General features: G+C 45.4%; 1 protein-coding gene across 9 annotated transcripts in view; it reads right to left on the bottom strand.

Moving 5' to 3' along the window:
- HERC3 (HECT and RLD domain containing E3 ubiquitin protein ligase 3) overlaps positions 1 to 17251 on the bottom strand; it is a 38892-nt gene extending 21641 nt beyond the window's left edge. For 5 of the 9 annotated variants that reach the window (XR_010622210.1, XR_010622211.1, XR_010622212.1 and 2 more), the window contains exons 1-5: positions 17163 to 17251; positions 14038 to 14295; positions 4584 to 4743; positions 3116 to 3192; positions 1708 to 1929 (exon numbers count right to left, since the gene is read on the bottom strand). Coding sequence is in view for 6 of the 9 variants with exons in the window: in XM_065736422.1 (XP_065592494.1) it covers positions 1708 to 1929; positions 3116 to 3192; positions 4584 to 4743; positions 14038 to 14263 (685 nt within the window). In the remaining 3 variants the exon portion in view is untranslated. Of the gene's footprint in view, positions 1 to 1707; positions 1930 to 3115; positions 3193 to 4583; positions 4744 to 14037; positions 14296 to 14423; positions 14481 to 14504; positions 14527 to 15438; positions 15702 to 17162 lie in introns of those variants that run through there. The other 4 variants (XM_065736426.1, XM_065736423.1, XM_065736425.1 and 1 more) reach the window with 4 other exon arrangements.
- Positions 17252 to 18807: the final 1556 nt, after the last annotated feature.

Below are 18807 nucleotides of genomic sequence, written 5' to 3'. Positions count from 1 at the left end.
TCTGTTGTCATCCTTTAAGAAGATCCTCGTAGTTGAAAAGGCTAATCTTTGCCAGCAGTTAAACAATGCTTTTCTCCTTCACTGTGACATTCTAACCACCAGGGCTGTCCCGAGGATCAGCACGCTAAGCAAAGTTATATGTTCTACTGATATAAAAAATAAAAACAATCATTTGCATTTCAAGGAGCAATGGGCACTGCAGAACATACAGACAATAAAGGGAACAGTTGCTTCCTCTGTACCAACAAAATATCAAGTTCCTACATAGAGAAGCTGGTCATTTTTTAACACTCTCACTCAAGGATTTGAAAGGTGCTCTTTTTTCTGCGTAGGGAAATGAAAATAGTCACATTTTCATGGATTCAGAAATGAGAGCAAATTTTTCTTTTCATTTATTTCATTCTCTACTTCAGCACTCTCAATTTTATTTTGACTGGAATTACATTTACCTCTACAGCGTAATTGTTTAAGTAACAATGCTGCAGAGTACACACGCTCGTCATTTTTGCTGTTCATGTTCAGTGAGTAGAATTCTGTCTTACCATGACTCACTCAGCTCAAATGCCAAGTCCTTATGGCAGCACCACTTACTGCGTGCTAGCAGTGTGAACTCTAGCCAACACAGCTCCACGAGCAGATGCCCCTTATGTTTTTATTTAAGATAGCCCCATGTCAAAATAAGCATTCTCATATATAAGCTGCAGCATTTCTAACAGTGCTCTGTTGAGATAGAAGCATCTATCAGTCTGCAAGGAAAGAACACAGTCCTATACTAGCTCGACATTCTAGCTGACACACAGCACAGAGAACAGAGGTGGAGCATTTTTGAGAGGGTGCAAAAAATGTTACAAGTCTTACAACTATGTTTTATATTCATAAAAGTGCAAAGCAAGGTGAAATGTTTAATACATTTGAGTGCCCTGTGCTAAACTACAGGCTGGTTTACGTTTCAGTTGGTAGGATGGGTTGTCAAATTGCATCACTCCATTATACATAGACAAAAATATGAAGTAATGCTTTTCTCTTGCATCATACAGTGTTAATAAGCTCCTACACAGTCTAATATTTATAAATATATGCACCTCTTGTACTTACTCATGCAAAATAAATCACTCATATGTGCTGTACATCCTATCTATCTATAGACAGTAACTTGTTTAGTAACTCAGAAACTACGCAGAAAACGATGAAGAGATTGACCTGAAACTTCAAAGAAAATCTTTCATACACTGTTTTACAGTACTGAGACAATTTGTGTTGCCATCATTTTGTAGCATACTGGTGCTCACCACTCAAAAATATGTTGGCAAATCAGGAGATGGGCTCGGTCTCCTGCTCCACTTGGAGAGCCTTTGTTTCACATCAACTTCAAACAAAGTACGGACACAGTGATCTTGAGGGAAGAATAAAAAAATCAAAGCACTTCCTTGGGTGTCTGCATCTTGACATTCACATTTCAAAGACTTTTTTTCTCTTTTTTTTTTTTTCTTGGATTTTCATTACTTCATTCTCACTGACAAACAGAGGGGAAAAATGTGTTTCCTAAGAACAAAAACCCAGTAATGCCCACCAGAGGCTGTTTCTCTGCCCTCTCCTGAGGTCTACACATCTGCTCAGTAAAAACAGACTGCCAATGCAGAAAGAAAAGCTGCACTCAGACAAAGGAAAAAAAACACCTTCTTTCACCTAGGAGAACAATTTGAATACCTCGTTCGTCACTTAGTCCCAGCTGTCCTGAGCTGTTCTTCCCCCAGCCAAACACAGCTCCTGAGAGAGAGAGGGCAAAACTGTGTGCTCCACCTGCAGCAACCTGGGCCAAAGGGATCCCATCAAGAGACCTGACACGCTGTGGACTTGCTTGGGAGGGACACTCTTTCCCCAAGCCCAATTGACCATAGCTGTTCTGCCCCCATGTGAAGAACTGGCCATCTGAAAGAAAGCAAGCAAGAAAGAAAGAGAACGGTGAATAAAAGCTGGTCAACAGACAAGGGAGTTTGTCAAAATGAACAAGTACAAGCACTGGGGGCTTCTTTCTCACCCAAACCTCATGAAGGAAAAATCAAGCAAGATATTCTTTGCTAAAATATAATCCCAGCTGCGTTCAGAAAGGGAACTGACATGGATAACTTTGACACAAAGGAATTAACTCCACAATTTGCCTATAAGGGCTGCTCTGAAAGTAATGCCTCCTTTTTTATTAGGTTGGCCCGTGATGTCAGTGGCAGATGCCGCTGGTATGGAAGGAGAGGCTGAACCTTCCTACCAATGTTCCCTTACATTTTGTTGCTGCACAGCAGAGGGGCACTCTGACAAAATGGTGCCTGACATGGAAGCAAATGTACCTTTACAATGAAGCAAAGGTAAAGAACTGAATTCCTCCACTCAGAAAAAATGGCACCCACTGACATTCATCAACACTCATGGAGAGCAAACAGTGGATGTGAGCACAGTGAGGCTGTGAGTGGTGCACTTCAGCAGTGTCCACAGCAACACTGAGTCATAGGTTCATAGGTTCATAAGGTTGGAAAGGACCTACAAGATCATCTAGTCCAACCATTCTCCTATCACTATCCCTACCCAACTACTAAATCAAATCCCTATCATCCCCATCATGAGTCATCACCACTGGTGCAGATTTTTACAACGTGGCATGCAGGTTCTTGTTTGCTGCTGGTGAAAATGCATAGCTAGTGGTGCAACTATGCTGACAAAATAGTGTTTTGTGACTGAACATAACAGTGACTGAAAACTAATTTCAGTAGTGACTGAAAATCTGCTCTATCAAACAGTGTTATTGTGCTCTTTGTATCTATTTAGCTTCCTTGAAAATAAATAGGAGGCATTATTTTTGGAGTGACCTACATATATCAAGATGGAAAGCTTTCAAGTGTTCTTGCCATCATTCAACAGTGAGGCAGTTGGTGGCCTGTAATATTTCCTTTCTTGACAGTATTGGCAACACTCCTCTACGATATACATGGTATCTGATCTATTTCATTGTCTCCCATATGCCCTGAAAACAGTTGAGATAGGGATGTCCTTGGAAATATGCCACCTGGACACGGAGCAAAACAAGAGCAGAAATCTTAGTGACAAATAACGAATGCTGCAGTACCTGCTGCCAAAGCCAGGCAATGCCAGTTTCCACAGGAAATCTGCAGTATCGTCTGTTGGTTCAGTTTCTTTATCAGCCTAAAGAAGATGACATTATTTTAGAATAAAAACTATCTACAGATACAGTATCACATTAAGTGCAATTAGCATTCCATTTGGGTGCTTCTTCTAAGCAGACATATAACCTACAGTTCTGAGAAGAACAGAATCTTGGAGGTAATAGTGGTCACAGATGTGAACCTACGAAGACCTTTAGACATAGGACTATCAACTCCAACAATTTTTACTGCTATAAAGAAGACCCTAGACATCTGAAAACGGTGAAAAAAATCTGGTCTCTCAGCAACTCTCTTATTATTCTTTTTCGGGCACTGAGATTTTTCGTGTCATTCATGCCAAGGGCACAAAAGTTTCTAAGAGCTACAGCACCACAACCTCCTCGTTGCTTTGCACAGAGAATAGCACATCAAGGTTCGAGTTATTTCACAAAAATGTTATTTTTAAAACGGCACTGTCACACTGGCATCTGAGCCTCTCTCTCCTTTTTTATATCAGATCTGCCAGCAAGTAACAAGCTTTCTTCCCACAGAGCTCTTCAGATCAAATGAGTATGGTTTCACAACTGGAACTCTTTTCCTTTAAATATAGACAAGTGTCCCAGAGCTCCTCTTCTAGCTCTGAATTGGATATATAGTTATATGCAGAATAAGAGTCGGAACACATCTGTTATTAACACAGCATGATACAACATCATTAACAACAAACAGAGCAGTTATCTTTATTATGGTAGTGAGTCGAGGCCTATACTCTGTGAAATGCTTTGGATGGAGGAGCCGTGGTGTCTGCCACCGGACCCAGCACCATCTGTATATCCTTATTCTTAACACAGTTACTGCTCTGAGACAGATAAGATGCATTAAGCATGTCAATGAAGAAAACTGAGCACCTCTATAACATTTCTGGGCAACATTCACTATTCAGAATTGCAATAGGCTGTGTTAACAGCGCTGCTGATAAGCCAAAGATACAATGCATACAATGCAAGAGTTTTAGAACCAAGGCACCAGTTTACCTATCCATATTTTCTGCTCATTCTTGAAACGTGGCTCCTATCTCAAAGATACAGTGCAGTACAAACATACTACACAGCATTTCTGTTCTAGGGTCCTCTCTCAAGTACCCCCTGTAATGCAGAAAACACTGTCATATTTTTCACTGAGGAAGCTGAACATGCTCTTTCTCCTCTGCGCCTCAAGCACTGTAGATCAGAAGAGCTGTCCTAACTGTGCTTCTTCAGAACTTGTCTAGTACGCAAGGAGGGCTAAGAGGGAAATGAACTTGAACTGGTACATGGAAAATGCTCCTGAGCAAGAGCGAGAGCAGCAATCCCAGCAACTACAGGCTGGAAAGTGAAAACCCCCTGACACAAGTGGGTGCCATAAGGAAACCCAAACCACTTGAAGATTTACCTTGGTACCGTCACTGCATCTTCTATAGTGGTGAGGCCCAGCTGCCCGTCGCTGCCTGCGCCCCAGGAGAAGACCTGGCCCTGGTCGCTGAGTGCCACACTGTGGGACTCTCCACAGGCCACGTGCACTATGTGCTGCCCTGCCAGGGCTCCAATTAGTTCTGAGAAAAAACAGAAAAACACTTCCATCACAGGACTCGTCACACATCTACATGCAGACATAAACATGCAGTTTAAAAACCCTACAAAACACATTTGGCCTTCCACACCTCATATGCCTAATGAAGACAAGTCATCCAAAAAGTTAATCAATCCAGTTGTCTTTTGCTTTACTGTTTGATGGATGAAAACAGACACGTTACAACACCCCCGGTGCTAAGCTTGGAACAGCTCCAAACCTATTATCAACCTATTATTATTTCTATCACAGTCAGAAGCTCACAAAAATTAGTAATATAAAAAGCAAGAGGACCTTACAGAAGAGTAAAAGAGAAAAAAAAAATCTTCCTTTGGGAGACAGCCCACAATTTATTTTTTCATTATCATGACATAAGCAATTGAAATGTTTGGCAACTACTCTTACAACATCAACAAGCTACTTTTATTCATTACACAGACTTTTTCAGACATGAAAGGGTTCCGTTATGCAGCAAAGCATTGGAAATGGCACACATCTGATGGCAGAAGTCCTCACAACCCAAATGGAAGAAAAGATGGATTTTTTCTTCCCTGAAAAAATGTTTCAGGGTAGACAGAGATTCACTCTAAACGCTAAAAAGCAATGATTAGTTTTATTAGAAGTCCCACAGTGACGTACCACTTATAGTTCTATGAAATGACACCCAGCATCAAGGGCATCTAGACACGCATCATTAACATACTTAGCACCAAAATCTGCACACAGATCGATTTAAATATCTTAAATCAATTTAAAGGGGACAATTCCTAAGCACTCCTAGGAAGGCTAACCTTCTGAGTCTGAAAGCCTGAAAATGGGAAGTCAAAGAAGCCTTAAGGTGTGCTATGGGAGAGACAGGTGATGATTCTTTAACCATATATTTAATAAGAGGACAAAATGCTATTTCAATATGTGCTTCCTTTCACTCAATTAATAGTTACAGAGGAGCAGTTTGTATGCAGTGAGCCCACAGCACTCTAGAAGACCCCGAGGCCTGGGTCTGTCTGCCTCCCCACCATCCTAATCATCTGCTAGAGAGGTGTATGAAAAGCATTTGCTAGCAAAGACTGAGGCAAAAACGTTGCTGAGTCCCTCAGCCTTCTCTTTGTCCATTGTTATGAGCCTGCCCGTACTGCTCACTAAGGGAGATATGTCTTCTTGGACATGTCTTTTCTGGTTGATGTACCTACAGAAGCCTTTCTTGTTCCTCTCTGCCCCACTTGTGAAGTCTAGCTTCAGCTGGGCCTTGGCCTTGTTGACCAGTAGGCCCCAGTTCAGCCATGCCAGTCTCTCACTGTCCTTTCCTGACTTCCTACATCTAGAGATGAAGAGTTCTTGTGCACTAAGCAAAGCCCCCTTAAAGATGTACCAGCTCTGCTTCGCTCCCTTGTCCTTGAGGACAATTTACCAGAAGGTTTTGTTGACTGGAAGTTGGCTTTCCTAAAATTTACTCTTAGTCCCAAATCTCTCAGGATTGTGATCTTCGCTCCCTATGATCCCCACAGCCCAGGCAGCCCCAGTCCTGAAGTCATCAATCAGTACACTTGCACGGTAGAGCAACAGGTCCAGTATCGCAACTCTCCACGTGGGGCTGTCAATTACTCTGCTCAAGAAGTTCTCGATTCACTCCAGGAGGATCCTGGACTGCCTACAGCTCGCTGTGTTACTTTTCCAGCAGATATCAGGGTGGTTTAAGGCCCCCAGCAGGATGAGTGTCTGCGGGGATAGCTGCTGTAGCTGGAGAAGGGCTACATCGTCTCCACTTGATCAGGCAGCCTGTAGCAGACATCAACTGCAAGGCTCTCTTTGTTGCTTTGTTCTTTAACTCTCACCCATAATTTACACATAAGCATCACCTGGTGGCCTAATTTATATTCATTAGCATATATAATTTAGGGATCCTGTTTTTAAACATGTACTTAAAACAACCAGCACTTTCAAGGACAGGTCAATGTCAACCACAAAAAACACATGTCATCTCAAGAGCAAACATGGCTACGGTCTCCTCCCCTCAGTGCCCAAAAAGACAAAAGCATCCTATTTGCCACTGTACCTGAGGGAACTGGAGCACCCTGGGCAGATGGCAAAAGACTTTTCATGACCTCCCTTCCCTTTCTTATTTCAAAACGTCAAGTGCTTTGGTGGTTGGTATAAATTTTGGTTATTTTCCAGAGTGTCACAGCATTACTGTTCTTTCCTTAGAAATGATGCATCACTGTACTCAGATGAACAGTGCAACAAGTGAAGTTTGTTCTTGGTATTGTGACTTCAGTACGAAACTGAGCAGAGCACAACTGTGGGAGCAACGGGGAAGGATTGCAGGAGCTGCGCAATAGTGTTTCAACATGTCATAAAACTCAGAAAAACAAGTTCCAAGAAGTACACACTGACCCAGTCTTTTATTTCTGAAGCCATCAGCTGTTTCAATACAGCACCAACACTCAGAAGGCATTCAACAGTTCTTCATATCTTAGAGGAGTTCTCGTTTTCAATTCTTTTTTCTGTCCATTTTCTGTCAGCATAAACAGACCTATCAAGGTTTGATTTCTGTTGATCTTAGCCTTATCGGATCTTATCATCAAACAAAAAATGGATTACAGATTGAGATCTTCGTAAAACTCCTTCAGGACTTTGCCCTTCTGAATCATGACAAGGATGGTTCCCAGGGCTGCCTTCTTGCCTGTCTGTGGACTGCAGGCTCACTCCATCCAGTGAAAGCTGAAAACGTGTGGTATACATCTTTGTAACACAGAGCGTTTCATTTGAAAGTGATGAAAACTGCAGTAAGGCAAGGCAAAGACTGCAAAACTCTTGGAAAACCCATCTTCAGACCGTAGCTCCCCAAATTACTTATACCTATACTTCGTCCCCATAATGCTGAAAAGCTACACTACAAGATGTTCAATGTCTAACAGTACTGGAAGCGCAAAGCACTCAATTACATGGCACTGGTTAGGATGTACAGGCAGTGAATGATTGATCACATTCTCTTAGGACGTTTATCAGACTGCTGGTACCTTTCCAACACATGGCTTCCAGCTCCTTGCAAAACAAGCTTTTGCTAGAGGATGAGGTGGAATCCTTCAGCCGTATGGGGACTGTGATGTACATGGACAGCACCAGATGGCTTCTCCTGTCTGAAACCAACGGAGAGCCCTGAGGTGACACCTTCAGTGGCAAAATCTGGATTTCTTCCCCAGTGAGAAGAATTTCATGCTTGGAAAAGTTCCAGGTGATTTCAGCTCTCTCGGACATGTACCTCAAATTCCTCACATCCTCCCCAGCTTGACAACAGGCATTTGTTCACCCCGAGCGTTTCTCTCTGTGTGGGATAACCTGGGGATGAGGCCTAGCTAGCATGCCTTCATGAAAGGCAGGTCCTGCTTAACCAACCTGATCTTCTTATGAACAAGTGACCCGCCCGGTGGATGAGGGAAGGGCTGCTGACACAGTGTATTGCCTACACTTCAGCAAAGCCTTTGACACTGCCTCTCCCAAAGTATCCTTCTAACGACGCTGGTATCCCATGGCTTGGACAGATACACTCTGCTGGGTAAAGAACTGGCTGGACAGCCAAGCCCAGAGAGCGGTGGTGAGTTAAATTCAGCCAGCAACCAACCATGAGAGATGTTCAGAGGGGTCAGTGATGGGGCCTGTCTTGTTCTGTACCTTCACAGATTACCCGGTTAAGGAGATTGAGTGCTCACTCAGTAAGTTTGCTGATAACACCAAGTAGGGAGGAAGTGTCCATCTGCCTGGAGGTACCCATACCCCACTGTAGGACCTTCCTGGGCTGAGGGCAATGGGATGAGGTTCAATACCAAACACCGGGTCCTGCACTTTGATCACAATAACCCCAGGCAATGCTATAGGCTGGGGGCAGAGTGGCTGGAAAACCGTTTAGAGGAAATGGATCTGGGATTGTTGATCGACACTCAGCTGAACATGAGCCAGCAGTGTGCCCAGGTAGCCAAGAAGGCCAACAGCATCCTAAGCTTGCATCAGAAATAGTGTTGCCAGCAGGAACAGGGAAGCAATTACCCCTTTATACCCAGTACTAGTGAGGCTGTATCTCCAGCACCTTACTACAGAAAGACATGGAGGTCCTGGAGCATGTCCAGAGAAGGGTAACAAAGTTGGTGAACTGTCTGAAGCACAAGTCTTGTGAGAAGAGGCTGAGGAAGCAGAGACTGTTCAGTCTGGAGAAAAGGAGGCTCAGGGGAGACCTTATAACTCTCTCCAACTGCCTGGAGAAAGGCTCCGGTAAGGTGGAGGTCAGCCTCTTCTCCCACATAACTAGAGATAGAACATGAATTAATGGCCACAAGCTGTACCAGGCAAGAACCGCATAAGATGTTAAGCAATACCTCTCTGAGAGCATGGTCAGGTGCTAGAATGGGCTGCCCTGGGAGGTGGCGGAGTTAGCATCCCTGGAGGTGTTAACAAACATCTACATGTTGTATTGGGGGACATGGTTTAATGGGAAATATTGGTGATAGGTAGACAGTTGGACTGGATGATCATTGAGGTCTTTTCCAACTTTAACGATTCTATGGTTCTAACAAGAAAGGGCTCACACAGTTAAAACAGGCGCCTTACACTAATAAGAAATAGATGGCAACAGAAACATAGAGGAGGAGAAAACAACTATTGAAATTCCCCTGGGTTGAATCTCAGCAGCTGGCAAATCTGAGGACAGATGAGCTAATTTATTCACATTGCCCCGTTGTTAACACAGTCCATATCCACAGTGAGAATGTCTGAGCACTGTATGACTGAGCTTTAAAAACAATAAGTGTGATCCACAGTACTTTAATACAGAAGACAAGGCAGTTGAACATTTAATGAGATACCAACAGCAATCCAAACTTCACCCTAACAGTCTTTCCATTCTCTAAGTAGAGAAAAGATCTAGTAATTTTTACATGGAAGGAGATTAGCTCCCTTCTTGGGCTAGTTCAGCCTGGAAAAAGAGAAGGCTGAGGGGAGACCTCATTGTGGCCTTCTAATATTTAAAGTGAGTTTATAACATGAGGGAGAACTTTTCACACAGGTAGATGTGACAGGACAAAGAGGAATGGTTTTAAACTAAAGGAAAGGAGATTTCTATTAGATGCAGGGGGAAGTTTTTTACTGAGAGAACGGCCTCTCTTTCTGCTTGCTGTTCTCAGCCGTGCATGGTAACCCATTTTGTTCTCAACTTTTGCTTGGTAAGGAGCAAAAGCTCTGAAACAGAGAGCAAACAAACATTAACATCAGCATGTAACTTCCCGTTACTTCTGCCAAATGCAGTTTACTAAATCCATTATGGACATTGGGCTTTACACATCCAACTGCAAATACTGAGATCAATCTGCTGTGCACTGAGGGAAGGGAGTAGACGTGGACTTTCTAATCAGAAGCAAAATACATTATGAGAAGCTCTTATGACATGTAGCCTCAGTTCCTACACATGGGTTTGATACTACTACACTCACATCAGGAATTGGAGCAGCAGCCCCATCAGAGGGACTGACTAGAGCAGCACTGGTGCCTGTAAGGCTCTGGTAATTTAGTTACAGAGGAAGAAATGTAAAAACACAGCAGACTCACTGAATAAAAGCAGAGGACGGACTAAAGCAGATGAGGTTCAAAGGAATGCTGTTGGTCACGTGGGTAGGAGCAGTGACTAGTGCCAGTATCAGTAAGCAAGGACAGCAGGCCAGGAAGAAGAACAAGCCCTTCCCTAAAGCTTGTAATACCCACACAGGGGTTAACGTAGTCACGTGGCATCTCCTGAGCAAACCTTACGAAGGCAAAAGAAAAGGGAACCAACATAAAATTGACAGCTCCACTTAGAAAGCAGCACTCTCCCAGCAAGGAAGAGAGATCTGTTCATTTCCTCCCCGCAGTTCTCCCCCAGCTGTAGCACCACCCCTTCCCAGCAGCCCTAAAGCAGCCACGCGCAATACACACTGGCCAGGGCTCAACAACCCAGAATACATCCAGACTACCCCGGGGCTCAAGTCACTGCCCTAGGAGGTAAAACACGAGCTGACTCTTATCCACCCACTGTGCTCAATCCTGCATGTCACTTTCTGGAATGGGATAGGCGCTACGTCCCCATCTTTTCACATTACTGGATCAGCTCTGCGTGGCAGGACACACTTTGCCTTCACGGGAGCATTTCCTATTTTTCTCCTGAAGGGAGGCTAAATCTTGTAAGTGCACTTGGCAGCCCCAGGCTTTGATTAAGGAGGGTGGAATGTTCAAAAGCACCTGGTGGTTCCTTGCTTGGTGCCTGCTTAATTCCATCCTGCAGCGATTTGCACAGGAGCAGAACAAAGCCACGCGAGCATGGTGCGGACTCCATACAGCACATTTGTCCTTGCTTTCAATGACATTACAATCAAGAGCACAATCACCACTTGAGAAAAAGCCTGATGACAGGGAAAGGGAGGAAATTAACAGTCCTATTAAACATTTACCAAAGCATCTTTATTTATTATCAGGTTTAGTAACTTTCAGAAGTACAGCAGTTGGATATAGTTTGAACACACCCACACCACCTTTACAGAGTACACACTCAAGTCTAACCCCAACTCATAAATTCCTAAGACAGCTTTGAAGAAAGCTCTTCCTGAAAACAGCAACAGTACTTCAGAAATAAAAATGGAAGGCATTAGCTGAAGAACTAACCTCACAGCTTCCTGCTGGACATAGAGCAAAATGAGCCTCTCATCCCTGGCTGCACTTCACTATCTTGTTTTCTTCACAAGACAAACTGGTCTTTTGGATATACACGTGTTAAAACAAATAGAAGTATGTTTACACGAAGCTCATAGTGACTCATGTGAATACACAAGTGGGACATATATGACAAACCCTGGGAAACACGAAACATTTCATGTTTCCCTGCCCAAGGACGTGCTGCTTAGTCCTTCAACAGAGGCCTGCACAACAGGCATGTCAAAGCCCAAACAATCACATACTTTACAGGGCAGAAGACCAGAAACGCACAGTGATGTTACACTGAAGAAATGCAGAATAATTGCATGCAAGATTTGAAGGGCATTCCGGCAAAAGTACAGATGCTCACACTTCCTTTTCCTCTGCAGGACCTGATATTGGCAGTCAGCTGCTTACAAGGCAGGTCAGGTATTAAGAGTAAGCATTTCTTCACAGCTCTGCTGCAGGAGCAGCTGTTTTCAGCTAGCAGGCAGAAGTGTCCAAGATATGTGATTTCTGAGGAGTTACATACACACTGAGTCTCAGCTCCGTGTCCAAACAAGAACAAAACTGCCTCATATCCTTTCTGAAAAGCCTACTTTGTGGCATTTCCTGGCTTGTGTTTCAGATCTTGTTCAGAGAAAGGAAAACAACACAAAATTGGAACGAGTGGTCAATACACCAATGAGTCATGCTGCCAATCCAGGGGGATTGCAAGAGGCTGGACACGCGCACTTCCATGGCAAACAAACAGCAGCTCTGCCACTTCTCACTCCTGAACAACCCGGGCCTCCCACATGGCCTCCTCCCAGCCAGGAAGAGATGAAAATAAGAAGATCCATATGGATAGTCCTTACAGACAGGTGAATTTTCTGTTGTTAAACCGTTTACTGTTAGGCATTCCACAGTGAGCATCAATGCTTCTGATCGTTTTAGCCCCTTGTTGAAGTTCAGGACAAGTGCACATACGTTTGAAAAGTGTGAGGTCATTGCATTCAGAGCAACCCAGGCGATTTGGATCATCTACTGAAATGTCACTTAGGGACGGTCAGTCCTCTGCCACAGGGAGCAGACAGAGCTCACTTCCGGCTGCCCCTTGCGTAGGGGTGCCAAATCATGAGGCAGTAAAACCACAAGGCCTCAGGTTCACACTGCAGAGGTCAGAGCAAAGCAGCTGCAAGATTGCCAGTTCCATACATTTCCTCTGTTCCCTTCCTTAGAGGCATACTAGAAGCTCGGGATCCTCTGTTCCACACATAGCTCTCCCCACACCTAACAGAAAGTAAGAAACATAGGAAGACATGCCAGGTCTTCCTATACAGAAGGCACAGACTGTCCTTACTCTTTACTAGGGAAGGCTAAAAGATGAGGGATACATTCTTCTTGTTCCTATTTGCAAAGAAGAACTGAAAAACGCAGTTTCCAATGCCAGAAGCCAAAGTGGATCCCCACAGGCCAAGCGTGGGAAGGGACTCTCCTCCAGTTTACTGTTATTAATGAAGCTGCCGTGGCAGTTCACCATGAGCTAAAAAAGGAAGCTGTTCCTTTATAGCACATCCCTCCCACCTGCCCTAGTCAGCAGAACTCAGTCACAGATGCAGCCTGCAGTGCTGCGCTGAGGGAGAAGCACACATTTTCACATGCACAGTGACAAGCTTCTCAGAAACCAGCACTGCAGGAACTCTCAGAACAAACAGAATATGTAGGATAACCAGGAGTTGGTGTCACATCCCAATCACTTTAACTGTCCAGACTGCAGGAAAAGCAAGACAAAAAGCCTAGGTCAGCTCTTCTAATCCAGCAGCCAACACGTACCACCTCATGATTGAGAGAAAAGGACAAAATACACTCCAAAAACAAAAAAAGATAGCTGAATCAGTCAGGTCACATTTGCAAGTAAATAGAATATTCACCATCCCTCATTTAGTACATCTATGTTAGTCACAAAATAATAAGGTGGGCTTCAGTAGCCCACAGAGGGTATAGAGAGCAGTAGACAGTAGGAGTAGAGATGACGCCTCACTGCTCTAATTACTCAGGGAGGGATTTTTATTATGAAACAGAGATAGCTGTGTTTCTGCCACACGCCAAAACCAGTAAGTTAACAGAAAGCAAATTGCAAGGCCAACATTAAAAAAATAAAAAAAGTTAAGAACAGCTTCAGTGTTTACAAAAAAATAGATACGCTGTCCAACTACTGCTTGCTCTTGGTGTATGGATGCAACCTAACTGCAAAGAAAGCAGAGGACATTTGTGGCACACAGCCCTCTCCAGCCTTTTGTAACAGGGCACAGTAACGCCGAGTAACAAAACATGTCCCAACACCACCTCCATTGTGCTTTTTGATGCATTTTCCAGACAAAGTGAGCAGACTCATCTCCCCACCCACGCTGCTCATCTGTAGCTTTCCAGAGGCAGCAAATAAAATCCAGCACCACTGCCTTATGCCACAACTTTCAGCTCTGTCAGCTGCTCCAGCTTCATGGCAATCAGCACAAAGCAGCGTCCATCACTTTCTCAGCCTGCCAGCCTCAGACAGTTAGAAAGCACACACAAGAGGCACACTCACCTGGCTTGCTTCCTTCACTTTCATGGCCCAGTTGGCCTTTGGTGTTCAAGCCACAGGTGTACACTTCCCCATCTTCCAGCAGGAACACCGAGTGGTTTCCTCCACATGCCACCTCCTTGACGTTTCTGTCGTGAATGAATCCATACACTTGTGGCTCAGGAATGATGACCTGGAGGTTGCTACCTATCCCAGGTTGTCTAAAAGATGAGTAACCCCAGCATAGCATTTTCTCTCTTTTCAGCTAGTCATGTATTCTTCCTGGGAAGAGAAACAGGGGAAGGAGCATGGATGAAGCAAATAATCAACATGTAATCCTACACAGATGACCCGCTCTGAGCAGGAGGAGGAAACAATCAAAAAAAGCTTATCCTGCATGACTGTCATACTTGTGGACTGACAACAAGAAGGCAGTTCTACCACTACATAGAGAGGAGCCAGGAAAGCTTAGCTGGGTACTGAGTCAGCACCTTCAAGTACTGGCCACCTCTACCTCTTGGGCAGAAGAAACGCCCTGAAATCCAGCAGACCCAAGCAGCTCTGTGTTATTAGTAGAACAGGACTACATCATTTCTGATAAACTCAGCTTAAGAAGCAGTTTGAACAACTTAACACATTCCTCCAACGTAAAAGTGTGTGTGTTCACATGCACGCATCCCTGTGCCACAGCACGGTTTTCCAATAAAAAGCAGCTCACACAGAGCAGCACGCTGACAGCTCAGCCTCTGACAGCAACAGATAAAGCTCTCACGTCACTGCCTTCTGGGCCTTGTTCGGTGAAACTCAGAATTCAGAGAACGCAACACAGGAAGGGAAAAAAACAGAGCAATACGCAAGAGGACCATCTCATTGCACAGTCTGAGCTCAGTAACGACAACAGCTTTCTAACATGTAAGAGCTGAGCCCTCATCCCAGAATAAGCATCTGAAAGATTTCAGTAACACTTTCTTGTACTCCCATCCTCATTATGTTTAGGCCATTTGTTAAACATGCTGTATTAATAAGACACGGAGATTTACTCTGCTTGAAATAGGAAAGGCTTTAATCGGTTCCTATTTCATAAGCAGAAAGAAAAGAGCAGAGGAGAAAAAGAAACATCCTAGACATCAAGCCTTATGACTCACCATGGAAGGTTTTAAACTAAGGCAATTTACTGCAGCACTCGCTATGTCAGCACAGGATCTAACAGCAGAGGTAAGCTCCGAGGCAGCACCGCAGATTCCTCAGGAAAAGGAGATTTCCCCACTCAGACAGGAAACACACGCATGCTGCTGCCAAAGCTTGGTGCTAATTCAAGCTGCATTAGCCATAAAGCCTTCCATAATCCGAGCCCTAAGCAAGGAGTGCTCGTCTCCTACCAGCTGCCTTCACCCATGGCCGTGTCATGTCACCGGGTGTACTCACCTCCGTTAAGGCAGGGCCGAGCCAAAAGAGGGCATGTTCCAGCTGCAGTGGTTCCATCTTCTCTCACAAACTGCTTGCTAGGTTCTCTTACTAGGTGCTCAAAGCATGCCTTGTAACCTATTCACTTCTCAGAGCCTCTACTCCTTTCAAGCACAGTTGAAATCATCCACACTTCAGGACTGTCACTGGCCAGCTCCGAAGCATCCCCAGTTTATAAAGCAGGAAGTTACAGGGCCCTGTTAAGCTGACCACTGTGCTCGGATGACCTTGGCACATAAGCCCAATGGACACACTACTCCCAACACCAAGAATAGGGACACGGTAACACTGGAGTCATGCACGGGCTTATGTTTTACATGACACAATAGCTATATTTAAAGAGAACTTCATGATCTGCCTCAGAAAAAGCCTGCCACCTCCCTCAGCCTGAGGAATTACCACCTTAAAAAAGATAAAGCACCTCCACAGTTCAGAGCAGAGCACCAAGGCTCACACTCCCCGTAAGGTGATGCTGCCTCAGAGATGACGAGAACGTACAACCCTCACCACTACAGTGACGCTGTACATCATGAGATAAATAGTAATTTCGGATACCTTTCTAGAAGAGTTTCTGAACAGCCTGCTCCCCACAGGTCCCATTCGTCTTTCCAGCTGCTAATTTCATCTAAAATGCTAAAAACACCTTAATTAATTGAATTAGTCGTGTTCATTTCCCACACGAGAAGCTGCTGCACTGAGCAAGGGGAGGCAACGTGGGCGAGAGATGTTTTTATTCCCCCTGCTGAGACACGACTCGAAGCAGCATCCCATCCCTTCATGTTAGCAGCCAGATTTTTCTGAAGCACCGCAAATGTCACAATCCCTCAAGCTGGCAATGAGGCGTGCCACACCGTACAGAAGATGGATCACGTAAAGCGCATCCCTCGAGTCCCAGCCTCCCATTCTCCAAGCACTGCGCTGATAAATCCACGTGCAGCTCCGCTCCGAGGGGACAGAGCTGCACTTGTCACTCAGGAGTCAAAACCAACACATGTCCATCTGAGCACAGCCAGATGCTTCCTAAAGGCCTGCTGTGACAATTATTTAGCTTAGCTATCACAGAACTGTAGGGATTGGAAGGGACCTCTAGAGAACACTGAGTCCAACTCCCTGCCCAAGCAGCTCCCTAGCCCAGGCTGCACAGGTAGGCGTCCAGGCGGGTCTTGGATGTCTCCAGAGGAGACTCCAGCACCTCTCCGTGCAGCCTGGGCCAGTCATCACCGCACTGTGAAGAAGTTCCCGAAGACATCGCACGTTTCTATAAACCACAGCTGCTTCAACGTTTGGATGGATATTTCCCTTCCCATCTCCACACGCAGAAGGCAAAGATGCTGCAAGTCAACACATCACGCGTCCTCGGAGGGACAGCGTCCTGAAAAAACGAAGCTTCAAATCATCGTCTCCCATTCCGGCCGAGGCAGCACTCACCCAGCAGCACTCACTCACCCAGCAGCGCTCCCGCAGCAGCGCGGCCCCACAGCGACAGCTCGCTCGGTCCCTCCCTTCCCCCCTCGCCCGCCGCAGCGCGGAGGAACGCAAGGCGCCACGGGGAACGAGCGCGCCCGGGAGCTGCGCGCTTCTCGCTGCCCCACACAGGCGGCCAACCCGATCCGACGGCCTCCTCCGCCCGCCCCGCGGCCCTCACAGCGGGCAGGAGGCTCCAAGCTACCCCGTGCCCCGCTCACCTGCCGCCGGCCCCGCCGCTGCCGCCGCGGCGACAAGGAAATCCAGCCCTCCCCGCCGCCCGCGGGAGTAATGGCTGCGTGCGTCCAATGGCCGGCGGCGGGCGGGGCGGCGGGCGGCTCCTTGCGGCTGCCGGGTGATATCTGGCGCCTGAGCCCTCTCCTCTGAGATATTTTCCGGCAGAACCCATTTCTGGGTGCCATTGGCCGCCTGCTGCTGGATGGGATTAGATAGTTGCCCGTGCTGCCATCAGCCGAGGTGGGGTCTGGCTGCCCGCCCTGCAAGTGGCTTTTCTGCGTGGTGTCCTGGTCGGCCCGCATCCACTCTGCCTCTGCTGCTTTGCAGAGCTGCTGCAACACCTCTGTGGGTGATGTGCGGATAAAAGCAGCTTGAAAAAATCCCACTGCAGGTGCCATGCGCTTGTGATGCCTGTGTAAAGCCTTTTAAACTCATAGCTGAGTATCAGTTTCACTCATGTCGTATTTCTTCACATATTTTATAATAAGCACCGCTTGAGAAGATGTAGGCGCAGCTCGGTGCTCAAAGTCATCTCAAAAAACAACAGAGTGCTCCACTCTGCTCCTTTGGAAGGTCTTTAAAAAAAGCGGTGCTTATTTGAGGACAAATTAAAAATAGCCTTGAAAGGTACTCTGGGATTTAATCTCCCATGTGCTGTTGCGTCATACGTGATAAGGAAATTCCTTCGGGCTCTAAATAAACCCATTATCATTTAATCTCTGATGGGTTGCTTTGAAATCTGAACAGAATACATCTTTTATTGACTTGCAGGGGATAGAAGATCACTCTGGATTTCCCAGCCCTAACAAAGGCTTAGAAAAGCATTAAAAATGAAGAAAGAAAGAAAGAAAGGAAGAAAGAATGAAGCAGGCTGCTAAGGAGCAGCAGCAGGCCAAGCTGTGACAACAAACAGCCACCATGGTGTGGTAGCATCAGCTAGGGGTGGGACGGTGACTCTTTTCACACAGCATGGAAAGAAAGACACTTTGAGCAGATCATGCTGACCTTTTTGTGCCAGCTACCCAGGACAAGGGCATTGTCCCCTCTATGCCATTGGGATGGCAGCTGGGATCCTCTGAGCCACTTGTGCCCCTCTTCCTCTCACCACAGCTGTGCACCTGGCTTCCCCACGCAGTTAATGCTCCCCAGCACCAGAGGTAAGAGCTTACAGTTTTTATACACTGCTTGCTATATTGCAACTTTCTTTATATGCAACGAAGTCCTTTTCACAGAGCTGGAATGTCATGAAAAATGCCTAAATTCTCCCTAGGATACAGATCCTTTCCTAAAGAATTAAAACCCAGCAGTCGCTGTCAAGAAGAGTTTTGTATATGTATATATAATCAGGATTTTGAAGAAGAGGCCTCCCAGGTACAAGAGGCTCTTTATCTTCCTTACTGGTCTCGCTGATAGATGCTATATTGCATCAGTTTATTTTGCTTACTGAGGTATAGACTATTTCACCCTTACTTACATGTACTTCTAGGAAAATTATGTACTCCTGGAGGAATCTCTGTAATTTGAGTATCCTTATACATGACAAAGGGCGTAACTGCTGTAGTGTTTAGTCTATTTTCATTACAGGGTTTGTACTTCATTTCATTTATTTATTGCAATAAAGGCTCCCCT

Source organism: Cyrtonyx montezumae, unplaced genomic scaffold (assembly GCF_038088225.1).
Source record: "Cyrtonyx montezumae isolate F1298 unplaced genomic scaffold, pur_monq_1.0 scaffold_2, whole genome shotgun sequence".
In the NCBI taxonomy this organism is placed as follows: domain Eukaryota; kingdom Metazoa; phylum Chordata; class Aves; order Galliformes; family Odontophoridae; genus Cyrtonyx; species Cyrtonyx montezumae.
This window is presented reverse-complemented; position numbering and strand designations above follow the sequence as displayed.